At 66.3% G+C, this 16,764-nt stretch overlaps 7 protein-coding genes across 7 annotated transcripts; 2 read left to right on the top strand and 5 right to left on the bottom strand.

Annotated features, from left to right (window-relative positions):
- Position 1: 1 nt before the first annotated feature.
- Positions 2-2,170, bottom strand: MICPUN_65888 (predicted protein; the record flags this gene model as incomplete). Its single annotated transcript, XM_002502095.1, has 1 exon — positions 2-2,170. A coding segment is annotated over one exon (2,169 nt), but the record flags the coding sequence as incomplete, so codon positions are not given.
- Positions 2,171-2,702: 532 nt separating this feature from the next.
- On the bottom strand, positions 2,703-5,006 carry MICPUN_58609 (predicted protein; the record flags this gene model as incomplete). Its single annotated transcript, XM_002502094.1, has 1 exon — positions 2,703-5,006. The coding sequence occupies one exon, from the start codon at positions 5,004-5,006 to the stop codon at positions 2,703-2,705; it is 2,304 nt and encodes a 767-aa protein (XP_002502140.1).
- Positions 5,007-5,628: 622 nt separating this feature from the next.
- Positions 5,629-6,855, bottom strand: MICPUN_69395 (predicted protein; the record flags this gene model as incomplete). Its single annotated transcript, XM_002502093.1, has 2 exons — positions 5,629-6,180; positions 6,268-6,855. Coding segments are annotated over 2 exons (1,140 nt in total), but the record flags the coding sequence as incomplete, so codon positions are not given.
- A 657-nt stretch (positions 6,856-7,512) lies between these two features.
- Positions 7,513-8,892, top strand: MICPUN_90780 (predicted protein). Its single transcript, XM_002502479.1, has 3 exons — positions 7,513-7,626; positions 7,804-8,094; positions 8,409-8,892. Exons 1-3 carry the CDS (start codon positions 7,573-7,575, stop codon positions 8,724-8,726), a joined length of 663 nt encoding a protein of 220 aa, XP_002502525.1. The 5' UTR covers positions 7,513-7,572; the 3' UTR covers positions 8,727-8,892.
- Positions 8,893-8,945: 53 nt separating this feature from the next.
- On the bottom strand, positions 8,946-10,436 carry MICPUN_58606 (hypothetical protein; the record flags this gene model as incomplete). Its single annotated transcript, XM_002502092.1, has 1 exon — positions 8,946-10,436. One exon carries the CDS (start codon positions 10,434-10,436, stop codon positions 8,946-8,948), a length of 1,491 nt encoding a protein of 496 aa, XP_002502138.1.
- Positions 10,437-10,771: 335 nt separating this feature from the next.
- On the top strand, positions 10,772-12,145 carry MICPUN_100535 (predicted protein; the record flags this gene model as incomplete). Its single annotated transcript, XM_002502478.1, has 1 exon — positions 10,772-12,145. The coding sequence occupies one exon, from the start codon at positions 10,772-10,774 to the stop codon at positions 12,143-12,145; it is 1,374 nt and encodes a 457-aa protein (XP_002502524.1).
- Positions 12,146-13,190: 1,045 nt separating this feature from the next.
- Positions 13,191-16,734, bottom strand: MICPUN_100534 (predicted protein; the record flags this gene model as incomplete). The annotated part of the gene is made up of 2 exons (XM_002502091.1): positions 13,191-13,671; positions 13,829-16,734. 2 exons carry the CDS (start codon positions 16,732-16,734, stop codon positions 13,191-13,193), a joined length of 3,387 nt encoding a protein of 1,128 aa, XP_002502137.1.
- Positions 16,735-16,764: the final 30 nt, after the last annotated feature.

Here is a 16,764-nt window from a genome sequence, read left to right as displayed (position 1 = left end):
CGAACACCTCCCTGATGGTCCTGGCCGCGACGCGCGAGTTGAGCCTGCTGATGAGCTCCGGGAGCACCTCCGTGGCCACCGCCGGGAGCAGCGGCCCGAGCTCGCGCACAACCTTGGAGGGATCCGCGGTGCGGGAGCCCCTCAACAAAAAGTTGAGCAGCTTGGTCACGCTCTCAACGGTGGCGCGGTCGTCGTCCGTAACCCTGGGGCTGAGCCTGACACTGCGGGGGAGCAGCGCACCGGGGAGGAGCAGGGGCACCGTCGCGTCGCCTAGTCCAACCTGCTGCAGCACCCTCGCCGCGTTATCCCTGCTCAGCGCGTCAATGCCCTTCACCGCCTCGTCGAGCAGAAACTCGCGAAAGATGGAACCCTGGGGGGAGAGCACAAACTGGAGCGCCTCGCGCGTCTGAGCGTCCTGGTCGCCGCCCCGCGCGGTGGTCGCGGCGGCGGCGGGCGGTGTGAGTCCCGCCTGGATCTGGGCGAAGATCTGGTTGAGATCGAACCCACCCGGAGCCGCCGCCGCCGTCGTCGCCGCCGTCGCCGCCTCACCCTCCATGTTCCCCCTGCTCGTTCGCGACGCGACGGAGAAAGTCTCGAACGCCTCTAGCACGTCAATCAGCCTGTCCGCATCGAACACCTGCCCCTTGCCGTACACCATGTACCTGAGGCTCTCCCTCAGCCGGGGGGAGTCGTCGGTGAGTAGCCTCTTGCTGATGTATGGATACGCCTCATCAACCAGCGCAAATTCGGGGTTGCCCACGAGCGCAATGCCCTCGAGCACGCCAATGGCTCGAATGATCAGCGCAAAGTACGGGGGGATTCGGAAGGGATAGTCGAAGGTGATCTGCGCGAGATCCGCGGCCACCTCCTGGAAGTTAATGTTCTTGGCGCCGCCACCCTCGAGTGCCTGGTCAAACACCCTCGCAAGCGGTGGGAGAATGGGCTTGAGGTCGACGCCCTCGGGGATGAAGTCGAGGGTGACGAAATCCTCCACGATGGCGTCGTAGTCCCTGTGGATGAGGTGCGCGATGGCCTCGATCATGCCGAACTTGATGTTGTCGTCGATGTTGGTCATCAGGCCAAAGTCGAGGATGGCGAGGCGGCCGTCGGGGGTGCGAATGAGGTTCCCTGGGTGGGGATCCGCGTGGAAGAAGCCCGTGTCGAGGAGCTGCTTCAGGTAGCAGATCACGCCGATGTTCACGAGGTCTCCGACGTCGTCCGCGGTGGACTGGGAGAGCTTCTCGCCGTCGAGCCACTGCGACGTGATCACCTTGCGCCGGGTGTACTCCGAGTACGTCCTCGGCACCACAACCTGCGGGAGGTCATCCTTGATGCTCGCCGCGAACTTGGTGGCGTTATCGCCCTCCTTGACGTAGTCCAGCTCCTCGAAGAAGCGCTCGGCCCACTCGTCCAGCAGACCCACGACGTCCGTGTTGATCTGCGGCACCGAGCGAAGTGCCACGCCCACGCGCCTCAGGATGTAGAGGTCGATGGACACCGTCTCAAGCACCGCGGGCCTTTGCACCTTGACCGCCACGATGTCGCCGTTGCTCTTCAGCTTACCTTTGTACACCTGGCCGAGGCTCGCCGCGGCCACCGGGTCGGGGCCGAGCTCGCTGTAAATGTCCTGCCACTTGCAACCGAGCTCCCTCTCCAGCGTGTCGAATGCGATTTTGTTATCAAACGAGGGAACCTTGTCGCACAGCTTCTGCAGCTCCGTCATGGCCTGTGGTGACAGGATGTCGGGCCTGATGCTGAGCGCCTGACCGAGCTTGATGTACGCCGGGCCGAGAGAGGTGACGATCTCCCTGAGCTGAATCGCACGCTTGACCGAGTTCTCGCTCGTCTTGTTTGTCACGAGGTCCGCGATGATCCCGGTGATAAACGACCCGGCGATCGTGGAGAGCTGGAGGATGCGCTGCGCCACGGCACCGGGCCTGCGCCGCCAGTACTGTGCGATGAGCTCCGGGTCGTAGTACAGCGGCAATCTGTCGTCGTCGCCACCCTCCGCCTTGATTTTGTCCAGGTCGACGACGCGCATCTTAACGCCGTCGGCGGCGAAGTCGCTGTCGTCGATGTTTGTGCCGCGAAGGCCCGCCATGAGGGTGTTGAGGTCCTCGTCCTCCTCCATCTGCGCCCGGATGTCCTTGATCTGGCTCGAGATCTGGGATGTCGTGGAAGTCCTCTCGGTGCCGGACACGCGAGCATAGACCGTTCCGCCGCGCGCCGTGCGACGAGCGCCCCCAGGTTGCCGAGGAGAGGATTTCAACCTCCTCTGGCGCAGTGAGGTCGAGGCTGCCGCCGCGCGGCCGACGGGCGCCGCCGCCGAGAGCGCGAAGGTGGCGGACATCTCGTGTGATCACGCCTTACTCGACACCCGCTGCCGACCCTGTGACTGACGAACTCTTAGAGTGAGGACCGCCGCCTGTTGTGTGCCCCACGGCGGGCCTCAGAACGACGAAGAGTCTCCCACACGGAATCGACGTGGCCCGCGCCTGGACCAGCGGCTGCTGCTGTCCACTCAATCGGAGGACGCTTTATCCTTGTCGAGCCATCTCCACAGGCGACGTGGTTCAAAAAAACTCGTTTTTTGTGATGAGATTGCCGTTTGGAAATAATTTATTTGGATTTCGCCTTTTGGCATCCTCTCCAACCCATCTAGCTAGTAGCTCTAGCCTCCCGCCTTCCTCGTGCGCGGCTAACTAGTGTCCGCTGTGAAACTCCCTCGCGATTCCTTGCCTAATCTCCCAGAAATTGCCGATGCCCGCAGGCTTGTGCGAGCTGTAGGAGTGCGATTCGTACGCCTCGTAAGGGTCCGAAGCATCCGACCTCAGCGTGTCCAAGATGGAAGCCGGCGATCCCCGACTCCCCGCGCGCGCCGCCCCGCCGCGCCTCCCGGAATCACCCATCGACTCGCCCGCGCGCCCGTTGACCGCGTACTTGGACACCAAGGCGTTGGCGTGTCGCGTCCTGCTCTCGCCCGCCAGGTACACCCGACCCAGCCTCTGGGATATCCGCGCCTCCTCCTCGTCCTCAACCTCGATGGCGCGACGCCTCGCGGCGGCGGCGGCGGCCATCCCGGGGTCCCGAGAACCCGGCCGCCGCCGCGCCGGGGTCGCCCCCGCGGACCCGTGCACGGACCCGAGGCTGGATCGCCTCGACGCGGACGCGGGCGTGAACCTCGCGGCCGGTCGAGCCCTGCCCGAATGAGCCGGTTTAGGGTCATAATGAGCCGGTGAAACCCCGCCGCCAGCTGTGCCGCCGCCCGCCTCTCGCTCCCTCTCCATCGTCCCGGCCAGCATCGCGGCGTACCGTTCCATGGCGTCCTCCTCCTCCGCCGCCTTTCGCCGCTCGCGCATCGCGCGGACCGGGCTGGGCGTGGGCGCGAACGATATCTCCCGCGGCGGACCGGGCGCCGACAGCTGCGCCGCCGGCGGCCGACGCGTCGATCGCCGCGCCGCGCTTTCAACCTCGGGGAACTCGGCGTGGATCTCGTGCAGGAGCTCACGCTGGACCGCGTCGAGCTCCGCGATCAGACCCTGCAGCTCCGCGATCTTGGCGGCTTCCGGCGAAGACGTCGACTCGGCGGCGGTGGCGGCGGCGGCGACTTCGCCGGCTCTCGCGGTGACCTCCCGCGCCTTCGCCGCCTTTGTCGCGTCCTCCACCGCCTCCGCGAAACGCTCCCGGGGACGTCGCTGCGGCTGCGGCGGCGGCGTGGGTTCGGGCGACACGTACGTGGCGTAATCGTCCATGTCGGGAGGGAGGTTGTTGTTGCGCCGGCTCGCGCTGGGCGGGGCGCTCGACGGACCCTCGGGCACCGAGAGGAACGAATCGCGTCGCGCGGCACCTGCACCGCTCGCGTCCCCATCAGCCGTTCGACTCGGGTCGCCCGAAGCCCTCTCCTTCACTCTTTGGTACACCCCCCTGAGGCTCCCTGGATGCGATCGTCGCGCGCTCATCGCCGCGGGCGGGGGCGTGGGCTTGGTCGGCGTCGCCGGTGTATCCCCGAGCCCGGCGTTCCTACCCGGCGACGCCAACGAGATCGACGTGGACGCAACCGTCGAGCCGAGGTCCACGTCGGGCGTGGGCATCCTCAGGGTCCGATCCGCGAGCTCCATCAAGAACTTCGTGGACTCCACCTCCCCGATGCCTGAGGCCTTACTGCTGGCGAGGCTCATGAGGAAATTCGCCGTCTCCTCGACCGACGCGTTGCGCTGCTTCCTGTGCGCCGAGTCCTGCGGCATGACCATCACCGGGAGCATCTGCACGGAGCCGTCGCGCATCTGTATCGGGACCTCCATCGTCTGACCGGGCATCGGATCTATCGACGGCGCATCTGACCGCATCGTCGACGTCGGCGTTAGCACCATCGCCGTCGGCGTCACCGGCTCCTCCGTGGCAGGCGCGGAACCGAAGGTGGAGTTGGGCGAGTAGGCAAAGCCGCCGTAGGACGATCTCGGGGTGCCGCTCGCCGACGGCGTCTGAATGACCCCGCGCCTGACGCTCTCCACGCGCGCGAGGATCGCATTCACCTCCGCGTTCTCTCGAAGTCTCCTTCGCTCCCGCTCTTCCGCCCGCTTTTGCCTCGCGAGCTCCCGCTCGTTGGCTCGTTGCCTGGCAGCCTTTTCCTTTCGCACCGGCCCGATCGGGCGACCCCGCCACCTCGCCATTCTGTACCGGACCAGCGCACCTCGCCAGAAGCGCTGGATCTGATACACGGCAATCCACCTATCCATGGCCTTCTGTCGCCCCAGAGCCCCGCGCCACATCTTTTGGATCGTCACCGCCGCCTGCCAGCGCGCGTAGGCCTCGCGACTTGGCCTGTACGGCGATAATTGCGTGCTCTTGTTCCCACGCGCCAGCCGGTCTCGGGCCTGCCTCAGCAGCGTCTCCTCCTCCTTCAACGAGGCGTACTGACCCTGGACGCTCTCCGGACGATCGTGATGAAACAGATAATCATCCCCACGCCACAGGTCATCCTGGCGGCCGTAATCTAACAGACTCATGGGGATTCCTGACTCCTCGGCGATTCCTAAGCAACACGCCTTAATTCGGCACCGCTGACGCACGGGACCGCCCTCCGCAGTATCGCGGTGGGAAACGGCGGCCCCGACTGGATCTGCTCGCCTATTTACGCTCTGATACGGACCTTCGCCCCCCGTTCGTCGTCGGTCCCTTCCCCTGGAGAGCGCGCGCTCTCCGCTGTGCCTCCTCCGCGAGAATTCCGATTGTTTCCGTCGCCGTGGAGCGCGCGGCGCGCTCGGGCTTTTTTGTCCACATCGAGAAATTTTTTCCATGTCGTGCGTGCCATAGCGTGCTATTTTACGTTGTCTACTGCTTCAGTCGGTACTTGGTTCCCTTCATCGGAGGCACAAACTTGCGCGATCCGAGAGGATGTCCCGGCGGCACCGGCGGCCGGTGCTGCGTCGGCACGAGCGGCACCCTTCGCACGCGGACCGCGACCTCGACTCGCCTCCTCTTCCAGTCGCCGCTGCCAGCTGTGCCGCCGTATGAGTGCGTATCATCCTCCTCCGCGGCGACCCTCGCGTCCTCCATCCTCCTCTCCGCGGCTCTGTCCGATATCCTATCCGCCGCCGCCGCCGCGCGACGCACGGCGTCGGGGTCCGCGCACACGTCGCACCTCTCCTCGCCCTCGCCGCACCCGCCCGCGCGGCGCTCGCCGAAGTGTTCGAGCAATCCGACGCGCCGGCACCGCGAGACGCCTCGCGCGTACGCGTCCACGGCTGCGTGCGCGTCACCGCCACCGCCAGTCACCTTCCTCAGCTCGTCGAGCTCGTTCGACCCGACGTACATCACGCATCGCGCGGGGTTCGAGTCCCTCCCGGCCCGTCCGCTCTCCTGGTACAGTCCCTCCAGGGTTGTCGGCGGACCCCAGTGCGCGACGAACCGAACGTCGGCTTTGTCGACGCCCATCCCAAACGCAACCGTCGCCACGACGCAGTGCACGTCCCCGCCCGCCCAGTTCCCCTGGGTCCTGGCCAGCGCCTCCCCGGTACGTCCCGCGTGGAACACCTCGCAATCCACGTCGTGTTTGTCCTGAAGGAGCGCCGCGAGCCGCTCGCACTCCGCGCGGGTTCTCGCGTACACGATCCCGGCGGAACCCGGCCACCTCTCCTTCGTCTCCTTCGCCATCGCCGCGAGGTGCGCCAGGGCGACGTCCTCCGTGCCCACCTCGGTGCCCACCCCCGTGCCCAACCCCGTGCCCACCTCGGAGTGCCCACCTCCAAAGCTCTCGCGTCGGATCACCTCGTACCGCAGGTTGCGCCTGTTCAGCGACGTCGCGATGAGCGCCGGGTCTCTGAGCCCGAGCGCGGAGACGATCTGCTCCTTGACCCTCGGCGTCGCCGTCGCCGTGAGCGCCTGGAAGGGCACGCCGGGACCCACGACATCGTCCCTGAAGTCCTTCAGCGCGAGGTACGCGGGGCGGAAGTCGTGGCCCCAGCTGGCGACGCAGTGCGCCTCGTCCACGGCGATTGACGTCAGGAATCCGTTGCGCGCGCACGCTCGAAGCGCGTCGCGGAGGCGCGCGTTCGACCCGAGGCTCTCCGGCGTGGTGTACAGGAGCCGAATTCCCGGTCCCCCGTCGTCGGCGTCGAGGCGAAGGTCTCGGTCGATCCGTTCCGTGTCGCGTTTGTCCGCGGTCCCGCACCAAGCAGCGGCGTTCAGGTCTAGATCTTCGCATCCCCGGAGCTGGTCTCGCAGGAGCGAAAGGAGGGGCGTCACGACGACGGTGACGCCGGGTCGGTCCATCTCCTCGCGCCACATCGCGGGCAGTTGGTACACCATGCTCTTGCCGAAACCCGTCGGGAGTGTCGCGAGGCAGTCGCGTCCTTGCTGCAACGCTCGAACGGCGTCCAGCTGTGCATCTTTGAGCGACGCTCCAGGGCCGAGCCGGGCCCTGAGTATGGCCTCCAATTCCTCCCTGAGCGAGCCCATCTTTATTTCGTGCTGATGCCGGTTGCGACCACGGCGTTGTGCGCGCCGAGCAGGATCGCGGTTCCGATAGCACCGATCACCGGCCACCTGTACTGCGGGTACGGCCTGCGAATACGACAGGTGGGGTTCGTTTTTTGAGTTGAGACACGACCACGACCACGACTCCCAGAGAGCAAGGTTCAGGGGCGTACCTGAGGGCTATGCCGACCGCGGGGATGACGGGCGCGAGCGCGATGGGCCACAGGTTGGTGTAGTTGATCGCCTTCTTGTTCACCACCTCTCCGTTGGACATGCTTCCCGGCGTTGGGTGGTGTGAAGGGGGGCCCTCGAGCGATTCCAAGTAGTGATTTTTAACATGATTTTTAACATGATTTTCGTCAGCCCCTTACCATCAATGGTCACGTGTACGTCAAACTACATCTTCACACATAATCACATCAAAATAAACTATTTTCCGTAAATAGGCCCTCGTCCTATGTGTTTTCAGTACCCCTTCTCATTTTCGTGGATCGAGCTCGCGAAAATAGCTCGGGTCCGCATCGACAAAAGCCGGCAACCCCGTTGCATCGTCGCCCTCTTATCCTAGCACGCGTTGTTTGGTAGCACGGTAGCAAGATGCCCGCGCACAACAACCAACTGCCCAATGCGCACTTCAAGAAGGACTGGCAGGTGCGTGGACGTCGCGACGCGACCCCTTCAGCGCTGAGACGGAAACAAACCCTAAGCTGCTGAATCTTTCCGTGCGGGAAATCGGACCGCGGAGGACGCCGTAAAGCGCCCTCCTGCGCGCCGTCCCTCGCCCCTGGAGCACCCGCTGACCTCTTCCCCCGTCTCCTAACACATCAGGGTAACGCCGGTGCCTGCCGCGTGAGGACCTGGTTCAACCAGGCTGGTCGCAAGAAGTCCCGTCGCATCGCGCGCGAGAAGAAGGCCAAGGCCATCTTCCCTCGCCCGACCGCCGGTGCCCTTCGCCCCGTCGTGCGCCCTCCCACCCAGCGGTACAACTTCAAGACCCGTCTCGGTCGTGGTTTCACCCTGGAGGAGCTTAAGGCTGCCGGCATCCCCAAGAAGCTTGCGCCCACCATCGGCATCGCCGTCGACCACCGTCGTCGCAACCGCTCCGAGGAGTCCCTTGCGGTAAGTCGTCCCGCCTAGCGGCTTTTTTAGTTCAGAGATGGCGGATCGCCGCAGCCAGAGGCGGGGTCCGTGCGGAGGGTTCGACGCGTAATCGAGCGCCGTCGACGCGTTTGGACGTTCTTGACGTGTCTGCCTGACCATCAAGACCATTCGACGTCGTTTTCATGGCGCGCGCGTCGCGTCGAACCCGCGGACCCGCGTCGCGTTCGCTGTGGTTTTTAGGGTTTTCCAGACTGGGACCCCTAGGGTTCCCTATTTTCACCTCACGCGCGCGGCGTGCTGACCTTTGCGCCTTCCTACTTTCCCCTCAACAGCTCAACTCCAAGCGCCTCAAGGAGTACAAGGCTTCCCTCATCCTCTTCCCCCGCCGCACCGCCAAGCCCAAGGCCGGCGATTCCGACGCGGGTGAGCTCGCCATGGCTAAGCAGTTCAAGGGTGCGCTCATGCCCATCACCAAGGAGGACAAGCCCCTTGAGATGGTGTCTGTGACCGAGGAGATGAAGGGTTTCAACGCCTACCAGAAGCTGCGCACGGAGCGCATGAACGTCAGGCAGGTTGGTCCCCGCATCAAGAAGGCGGAGGAGGAGGCTAAGAAGGCGGAGGAGGAGGCTAAGACTGCCAAGATGAAGTAAGCGGCTCCGCCAGGAGAGTTGCGTCGGGCAGGGTGCCCGGCGCGATCCCGCTTAGCTGTTTTGGTGTTTTGTCGGCGCCCGGGGGTATTTTCCGGACGTCGGCTAGGGGTTTGAATGCTGCCGGCAGTCCTAGCCGTCGGTTGTAACGAGAAGAACTTCTCAACGAACGTCAAAGTGTCGACTCTCGAATATTGCCTCAAATCTGCGGCGACGCTTCTTCTATTTTGCCTCGCTCGACTGGTGGAGTTCCTCCCACATCGCCCAGTCGTCCTCCCACATCGCCTGTCGGGCCCGGCTGCCGTAGGGAGTCTCGAACGCGTACGTCGACGCGTCCTCCCCACCCGGCGCCGGGGGATGAAACCAGTAGTTTAGCGCCATGTGGCGGTTCGTCTCCCCGTCCCCCTTCGACGTCACCTCGTGAAACCAGCCCGCCGGGAGGTACAGCACCTCGCCCGCGCGAATCTCCGTCTGCACCCTCGCGCTAGCGTGCGCCCTGGCGAACCGCGGGAACTCGCTCAGCCTGTCGCGGTCCACGCGGCTGAAGCTGGGTGGATCCGCCTCCGCGCCGCCGCCGCCGCCAGCCCCGCGCCCAGCCCCATCCCCACCAGCCCCATCCCCGCCATCCTCGTTCTCCTCCTCGTCCTCGTCCGAGTCAACGTCCGCGTCCAGGTCCGAGTCGTCCACGTCGTCGAAGTCGTCGTGACCTCCGAAGAATCCGTCGCCGTCGAGATCGTCCCCGTCGTCCCCGTCGCCCTCGGCGCCCCGCCCCCCCGCGGCGGTAAAAGCGGCGTCGTCCATCGCTGCGTCCACAGCCCTCTCCGCAGCCTCGACCCGCGCCGCGCCGCCCTCCTCCCCGTTCGCCATCGCCGACTCGGCAGCCTCCAGTTCCGCGTACGCGGCGTTCACGGCGCCGGCCGCGACCCTGGCCGCGACCGAGCCGTCGTCGCCGTCGGCGCGGGTCCGACCGCTCTCCTCGTAGTTGATCCGACCGTTGCGATGCACCGCGACGGGGGCGCCGACGGTGTACATGGAACAAATCTCCGAGGGCGCGTACAGCTCGAAACGCTTGGTTCCCCTCAGTAGGACGTACAGGTTATCGTGGTGGTCGTGGTGGAGCCCCGAGGAGGCGCCGTCGGCGCTCGCGCCCATCCACACGTTGACATTCGCCGGGACGAGTTTGCCCGCGATTTTGGGCCTGAACGGGGGCCCACCGTTGGCATCCCCGAGGAGTCTGGACGCGGGCGGCGCGGCGACCTGCGGGCGGCCTTGCGCGTCCACCGCCGCGGGCGACGCGGTCAGGTAGCACGTCTCATCGCCGCGTCTGAAGCGCTGGACGAAGTCCCCGAACCTCATCGTCTCGTACTTGCCAACTCCGTACGCGCCGGTCACCGAGCTCCGTGTCTCGACCCTGACCATGTCGTCGCGCGCGGCGCACGTCGCCAGCGCATCATCGGTCCATCCTTTCCATGCGGTCTCCCAGCACGTCCCCTCGAGACCCCCGGTGAGCACCACCGGCCGACGACGCGCGACGTATCGGTCGAAGAAGTCTCGGGGAGTGACGGTGCTCATCGCGACGCGAGCCACGGGATGGGGCGCGGAGCTCCCCGCTGGCGGCTTCCATCCGTCGTAGTCATTCTGGCAGCCGTCCGTATCTCCCAGACGACGACGGCGGCGATCATCAGCCTCCTCCTGGAGCCTTCTCTTGCCCATCGACCCGGGCTTTTGGCCAGCGCGCCCGCCGACACCACTGACGGCAAAACCAGATTCGCGCCCCGTCACACTGCCAGACTGCAGCAAGTTGTGGCGGTCAGAGAGAGGATATTCTGACTCGTCTGAGACTCATTCAAACGGGGCGCTGGCCGCGAGCGTTGGGCCAGGGGTATCTAGCGCGCGTTTGCACACTCCGTGGGCACCCCATAGGCGCAGAGCTCGGATCGCGGTTCGCCAAGGAGAGACGCGGGGAGGCCGATCAGGGGAGGCCGGGGCGATCGGGCCGGGTGAATTTGAGTGGGCGACTCGGCATCCGAGTCGGCAACACGTGAGAGATGCCGCTCGATTGGCCGGACCAGGCGCGGTTCCTGGAGGTGATCCGCAGCCTCCGCAGCGCGTCACGGTCCAAGCTCGACGAGATCGTGGCGTTGGCGCGCAAGGATGCGAGGAAGTACTACAAGCACTCGGTCGCCATCCTGGTCAAGCAGATCCAGGTGAAGAAGCCGAGGCAGAGGGTGCCGGTGCTCTACGCGATCAACTCGCTGTGCGCGGCGGGCGACGACGACGAGGTGAAGAAACTGTTCGCGTCCCGCTTCTCCCGGGATATCCTCAAGTGCGTCGAGGCGGCGCTGAAGTGCCCGCCCCAGCACCTCGCGGGCGTGCGTCGGGTCGTGGTCAAGTGGAGGAGGCGCTCGGCGTTTCCGCCCCCAATCGTCGCCGCCGCCGCCGCGCTCGTCGGCGGGTACGCGGGATGGGACCCGTCGCTCATCGATAACAGGGACGACGATAACAAGGACTCCGATGGATTCGACGTGGACGACTACGTCCCGTCGTCGGACGAGTGCTCCGACGGCGAAGGAGAGGACAAAGGGATGACGGCGAAGGACGACGGCGGAGACGGCGCCGATGCGAAACCGTCAATCGACGCCGCCGACGACGAAGCCGGGCTCACCGCGGCCGAACCCTCGCCGCCGGTGAAGGTACCGCGGGCGAAGAAGGTACGCGCATGGGGCGCGGCGCCCAAGAGGCCCGAACGCCCGGCCGTCCAGAGCCAGAACGGGGGGACCCACGCGCAAACGGGACCCACCGGGACAGAGGCGAAGCCGGATGATGAGCCCCTCGCGTGGAACCCGCCGCCGCCGTCGGCGCCGATTGCGACCAACCCGGCTTCCAATCCGCCGCCGCCGGCGTCGATGGCGGCGGCGCGGGGGGGGGTGATCGGGGCGGCGCGGGGGGTGATCGGGGCGGGCGTCGAGGGAACCGCGCAGGTATCGCGGGTGGCTTCGAACTCGTCCCCGCCTCGACGGCGCTCGCCGCCGGCGGGACCGAAGAAGGATCGCTCCTCGAGGGGGGTCGCGGGCGCGGGCAAAAAAGGGGGCGGCCGCGACGGGGATCGCGGCAGGGACCGGCGGCGATCGCGGGACTCGGGAAGGAGGGAGCCCAAGGTGGAGGTGGACCGGTGGGGAGATCCCGTGCGGCGGGTGAGCCGCGAGCCGTCGGCGGATGACGGGTACGGCGGCGGGGTGGACGAACCCCGGCGGAGGTCGCCGCCGCCGCCGCCCGCCGCCGCGAGGGCTCGGTCGCCCCCAAAGGTGCGATCGCCGCCGCGGGCGCGTTCGTCGTCACCGGAGAGGCGCGCCCCGAAGAAGCAGAAGAAGCGAGCGCCTTTGCCGCCCTCGCCGGAGAAGAAACGGACGCCGCCTCGCTGAGGAGACCCCGCACCTGTGGCAACCCGAGCTGCTTGCTCAGGTAGGATACCTCTTAGTGCTATCTGGGAAAATTCATTTTGATGAGATTTGAAAAAATCCAAGTCTTCCGTTATTCGTCACTGATCACCTCGCGAACCGCTCCATCCCGCGGTGGGAGCATCGTCGCGATGGCGAAGAATAGTCCCGGATGGTGAGCGTCCGGCTCGTCTCCTCTTCCTCGCTCCCGCGCGCGCGATACCGCGCTCGAATCCTCCTTGCTTCGACAGACGCTCCCGAACATCGGGGGAACCAGCGAAGATAGATACGGAATAAAAAAGGGTGCCTTTCCGACTGCTGACTTTCCCTCCCACCCTCCCGCCTACGCCATCCCCAGGTCGTATCCCAGCGACTCCTCCGACGGCGACGACACCCCCGGGCAGCAGAGTAAGGCTCGGGCAAACGGTAAGCCCCCGATTCAGCCCCAGCTCAAACCTAGATCCGGTCGCGCGGGTGACATGCGTGCCTCCGACTCGGCGGGGAGCGACGGATCGGACACCGAGTCGACGGGCACCCTCGACTCGCACTTCGCGAGGCTGGCGGGCAGCGGCGGTGGGCGTCCTCCCCTCGGCGGCCTCGCGACGCGAGGGTTTGGTAGGAGCAACAGCAGGGACGTGCTGCTCGTGGCGAGGAACGCCAGGGAGCAGGCCAAGGAGAACGAGTTCCTGAGGCGGAGGGTGAAGGAGCTCGAGGAGGAGTGCGGCGAGCACTACGAGAAGGTCCAGTCCATGCGCAAGCACCAGGCCGAGACCAAGACGCGCGAGGGGTCACTGCGCGGGGAGGCTGCGGCGCACGAGGCGGCCGCGGAGCAGCTCGCGCTAGAGCTGGAGCGCATGCGGGACATCGAGTCGCAGTCCGCGACAGAGGCGATGGCGCTGGTGCAGAAGACGTCGAGGCTGCAGAACGAGCTGGTTGACATGGCCAGGAAGGCGTCCATCGCCGAGGAACTCCTCGCGGGGGTGCAGCAGGAGACGGACAGGGCGTTGGCGATCGCGGAGCGGGCCATGCTTCAGCTGAGGACCACCCTCGAGGAGCGCGGGGAATGGGACGGGATCCCGGAGGAGGTGTCCAGCCTGCTCGATGAGGCGACGGACGAGGCGGCGTTCCTGCGCGATGCGGTGGCGTCCGCGGCTTCGGAGGCGAACGTGAGGCGCGCGGAGGCGATGCGCGTGGACTCGGAGCACTCAAAATCGGAGCTCGAGAAGGAATACGAGGCTGCGATGGCCGAGCTGAAGGAGCTTCGAGAGGAGAACGCGCTGATGCGAGCCGACCTCAGCGCTAACCACCACTTCAACCAGGTGGCCATGAACGAGGTCGGGTCGGACAGCGGGAGCGACACCGGTTCGCCGGGCCCTTCGCCGAAAGCCGCGCCGACGTCCAGATTTGGAGAGGAGGAGAGGAATTCGCCGGCGACTGCGAAGAAGGGGCAGCGGTCTCCCAAGCGGCCGGTGTGGGCCAGCCCAGCACCTCGATCATCCTTCGGCAAGCAGCTGCACGAGAGCAGGAGCAGCCACTCGCTGCAGAAGGCTGGGTACGGACTGACATCGCCGTTGTCGAAGAAGAAAACGAACAAGGACGAGATGAAACGATCGTTTGGCGGCATCACCTTGGCCTGAGTCTACGATCATCCATGTAAAACAAAACTACGAGTAACCGGCTTGATCAAGCAGACCTTTGAGGTACTCCCTCTTCGCTCCACCCGACGTGTCGTTATCCGCCTTCACCCAGTCCCGGTAGGACACCGTGACCACGTTCCAGCCCCACGAACTGAGCAGCTGGTTTCGCAGGATCGTGCCTCCGAGGGGCCTGAGCACGGACCCAAACCCGAATCGATCCTTCTCGAGCGCGTCAGGTGTCTCGCCGCCGCCCCCTCCGAACCAATCCTCCAGCTCCTCACCCGCATCCGACGCCGCGCTCGGCTCGACGCTGAAGTGGTACGGCCCGTCCACCTCCACGACGATCTTCGCCTTTCCCTTCACGACGAAATCCGGTCGAATCAAACCCCCGCGTACGAGCTTCTCGGACTCGTACTCGACGCCGAGCTCGTCGAGCGTCTTGCCCACAGCCTTCTGCAGCTTGCTCACGGTGGGGCCCTTGCCCTTCGTGGCCCTCCACGACGACTCCGCCGCGGCCGCGAGATGACCCCAGTTGCTCTTTAGCTCCGCGAAGAGCGACGGGGAGTGCATCTCCACCGCCAGAATAGCCATGTAAATCGCGGAGAGACCCTCCGGGGAAACGGAAGTCGCGCCCAACGAACCGAGGTGCTTGGCCATCTGCCTCAGCACGCGCTCCCTGGCGCCCGTGTCCAGCGCGTTCACCATCGGCACGTCATCCGCCTTCGGTTGGGTCATGATCACCGCCGCTGACCAGAACCCGAGCGATAGATCCTGTGGATAGAACTCATCCGCCCTGGACAACTCGAGCTCGTCGCCGAACCGGTCCATCACCGCAAATGGCGGCGGCAAATTCAGGGTGGCGTACGCCCACAGCGTCAACGCGATGGGCGTGCCGCTGAACCGCGAGGGACAGTCCACGATCCTGGTCTCGAACCCGCGCAAGGCACCCTCGGTGGGTCGGTACTTGAGCACGGCGGACGCCCACAGGTACTGGGTGACCTCGTCGGGGGCGAGATTGTCCGTCATCGGACGCATCGCGCGCTCAAACCTCGCCATCGCGTCAGCCCCCGGGTCGTACGAACAGCGCGTGAACGCCCACAACACCATCAGGAGCTCCCTCGGCTTGAACTCGTGCAGCCTGTCCTTGAAGTGAAGTCCGATCAGGGGGAGGACGTTCCTGGCACCCGGGAGCTGAAGCGCGGCGTACGCGTAAACCGTGTTGGCCAACACCTGAGCGTCGAATTTGGATATCTTCTCAATCACAGCCTCCTCGAACTCCGCCTGGAAACGATCCCCGGGCGTGTGGTTCAGCTTGGCGAAGGCCCAGAGCAAGTTGGCGAAGTCCAGCGGGGAGAAATCCTTGACCCTGACCACGGCGGCGGATTCGATTGGTTCCAGCGCCGCGACTTTGCTCGGAAGTTCGTTCGCCTGGGCAACCTCCACAGTGGCGGAGGAGCCGTCCCCGTCCAGCTCGAACCTGGTCTCGTACCTCGTGGGTTTGGCCGTCAGCGTCGCGATCGCCCAAGCGCTCAGCGCCATGTCCCCGGAGGTGAACTCGTGAGCCCTGGCGGAGAACTCGTCCACGAAGACGTCTAACAAGTCCTGCCGCACGAGCGCCTTGCCGCTGACGCCCGGCGCGAGGAGCCTGGTCAGCGCCCCGAACCCCTCGGGGTCGTCCAACGCGAACCGATCGTCAAGGTCGCCGAAGTTGACCCCGTCCGAGAGCTGCCTGGCGTGAACCTTGGCCAATCCCCACATCAGGTTCGCGATCTCGTTCGGCTTGAAGTTGTTGAGGCCCGCGCGCATCACGCTCTCCTCGGCCACCGCGGCGAGAAGCGGCGCGACCCTCTCCACGCGCCCGTAGGCGCTCGCCACCATGGATAGCTCCTGTGGCTTGAGGAGGTGTAGCTGCCGCCCGCACTGCGCCTCGAACAGTCCCCTGAGCTCCATCCCCGGTTCGTCCCCAAGCCGCGTCAGCGCCCAGAACATCATCGTGAGCTCGTAAGGCTTGAACCCCGGAGACTGGCCCTCGTTCGGCCGTCGTCGGTCGTCCCTCCTCGGCGGAGCACGAACGGGGCCCCTCTTCACATCACGCCCGCCCTCTTTGGACGCGAACCTGCAGTGTTTCACCGCCGCCGCCTCGAGCGCGTCGCGAAGCCGCGGCGACGCTCGATGCTCCAACGCGGCTAACCCCCACAACACATTCGCCACGCCCTGCGGCTCGAGCTCGTCCGCCACCGTGCACAGCTTGGCCTCGAGGTCGACCCAGAACGCGGCGCCCGGGTTTCTTCCCGTCCTGCCGAGCGCCCACGTCACCGAGGACGCCGCCCACGCCGACATCTCCGGCGTGAGCGCCCTCGCGCGCCGCTCCAGCGCGAGGTACCACTCGGCGCCGTCGAGCGTGCCCCGCTCCCAGTCCCGCACGTGCCGTCCGAGCCTGCTGTAGGCGGTGGCGACGTTGACGGCGTTGAACGCCTCCGCGTTGCCGTTTTTCTGCACCACGAACCTGACGTCGTCGATCTTGCTCGCCTTGGCGAGGTCCTGGTTGACGCCGATGCGCTTGGAAATCTCGGCGCTGAGGTTGGGATCGCCCTCCCGTCCCCGTCCCCGTCCCCGTCCACCCCGCCCGCCTCGCCCGCCTCGAGCGCCGCGGCCTCGAGCGCCGCGGCCGCGTGTTGCCGCCCCGCGGCCGCCTCGAGCACCCGCGCCGATATCCTCGCCCGCCGCGCCACTCGTGGACGGGGGGCTCGGTGCGGACGATGCGGGGGGCGGGCGGCCCTCCCTCGGGGGCAGCGTCCGTCTCGGAGGGCGTGTGCCCTTCTGAGGGGTCTCGCCCGAGCCCGCGGCGCGAGGGATCATCACCCGCGCCGCCTGCGGGCGACGAAGATGGCGCGGCGCGAACCCCGCCGCCGCCGGGCGTGCGCTAACCGCCGACATCGTGCAGCCCCGCCGCCGCCGGCTAACCTA

This window comes from Micromonas commoda, chromosome 5, assembly GCF_000090985.2.
Source record: "Micromonas commoda chromosome 5, complete sequence".
NCBI lineage: Eukaryota > Viridiplantae > Chlorophyta > Mamiellophyceae > Mamiellales > Mamiellaceae > Micromonas > Micromonas commoda.
Note: the sequence above shows the minus strand (reverse complement) of the source record. Positions and strands in the feature narration are given on the sequence as shown.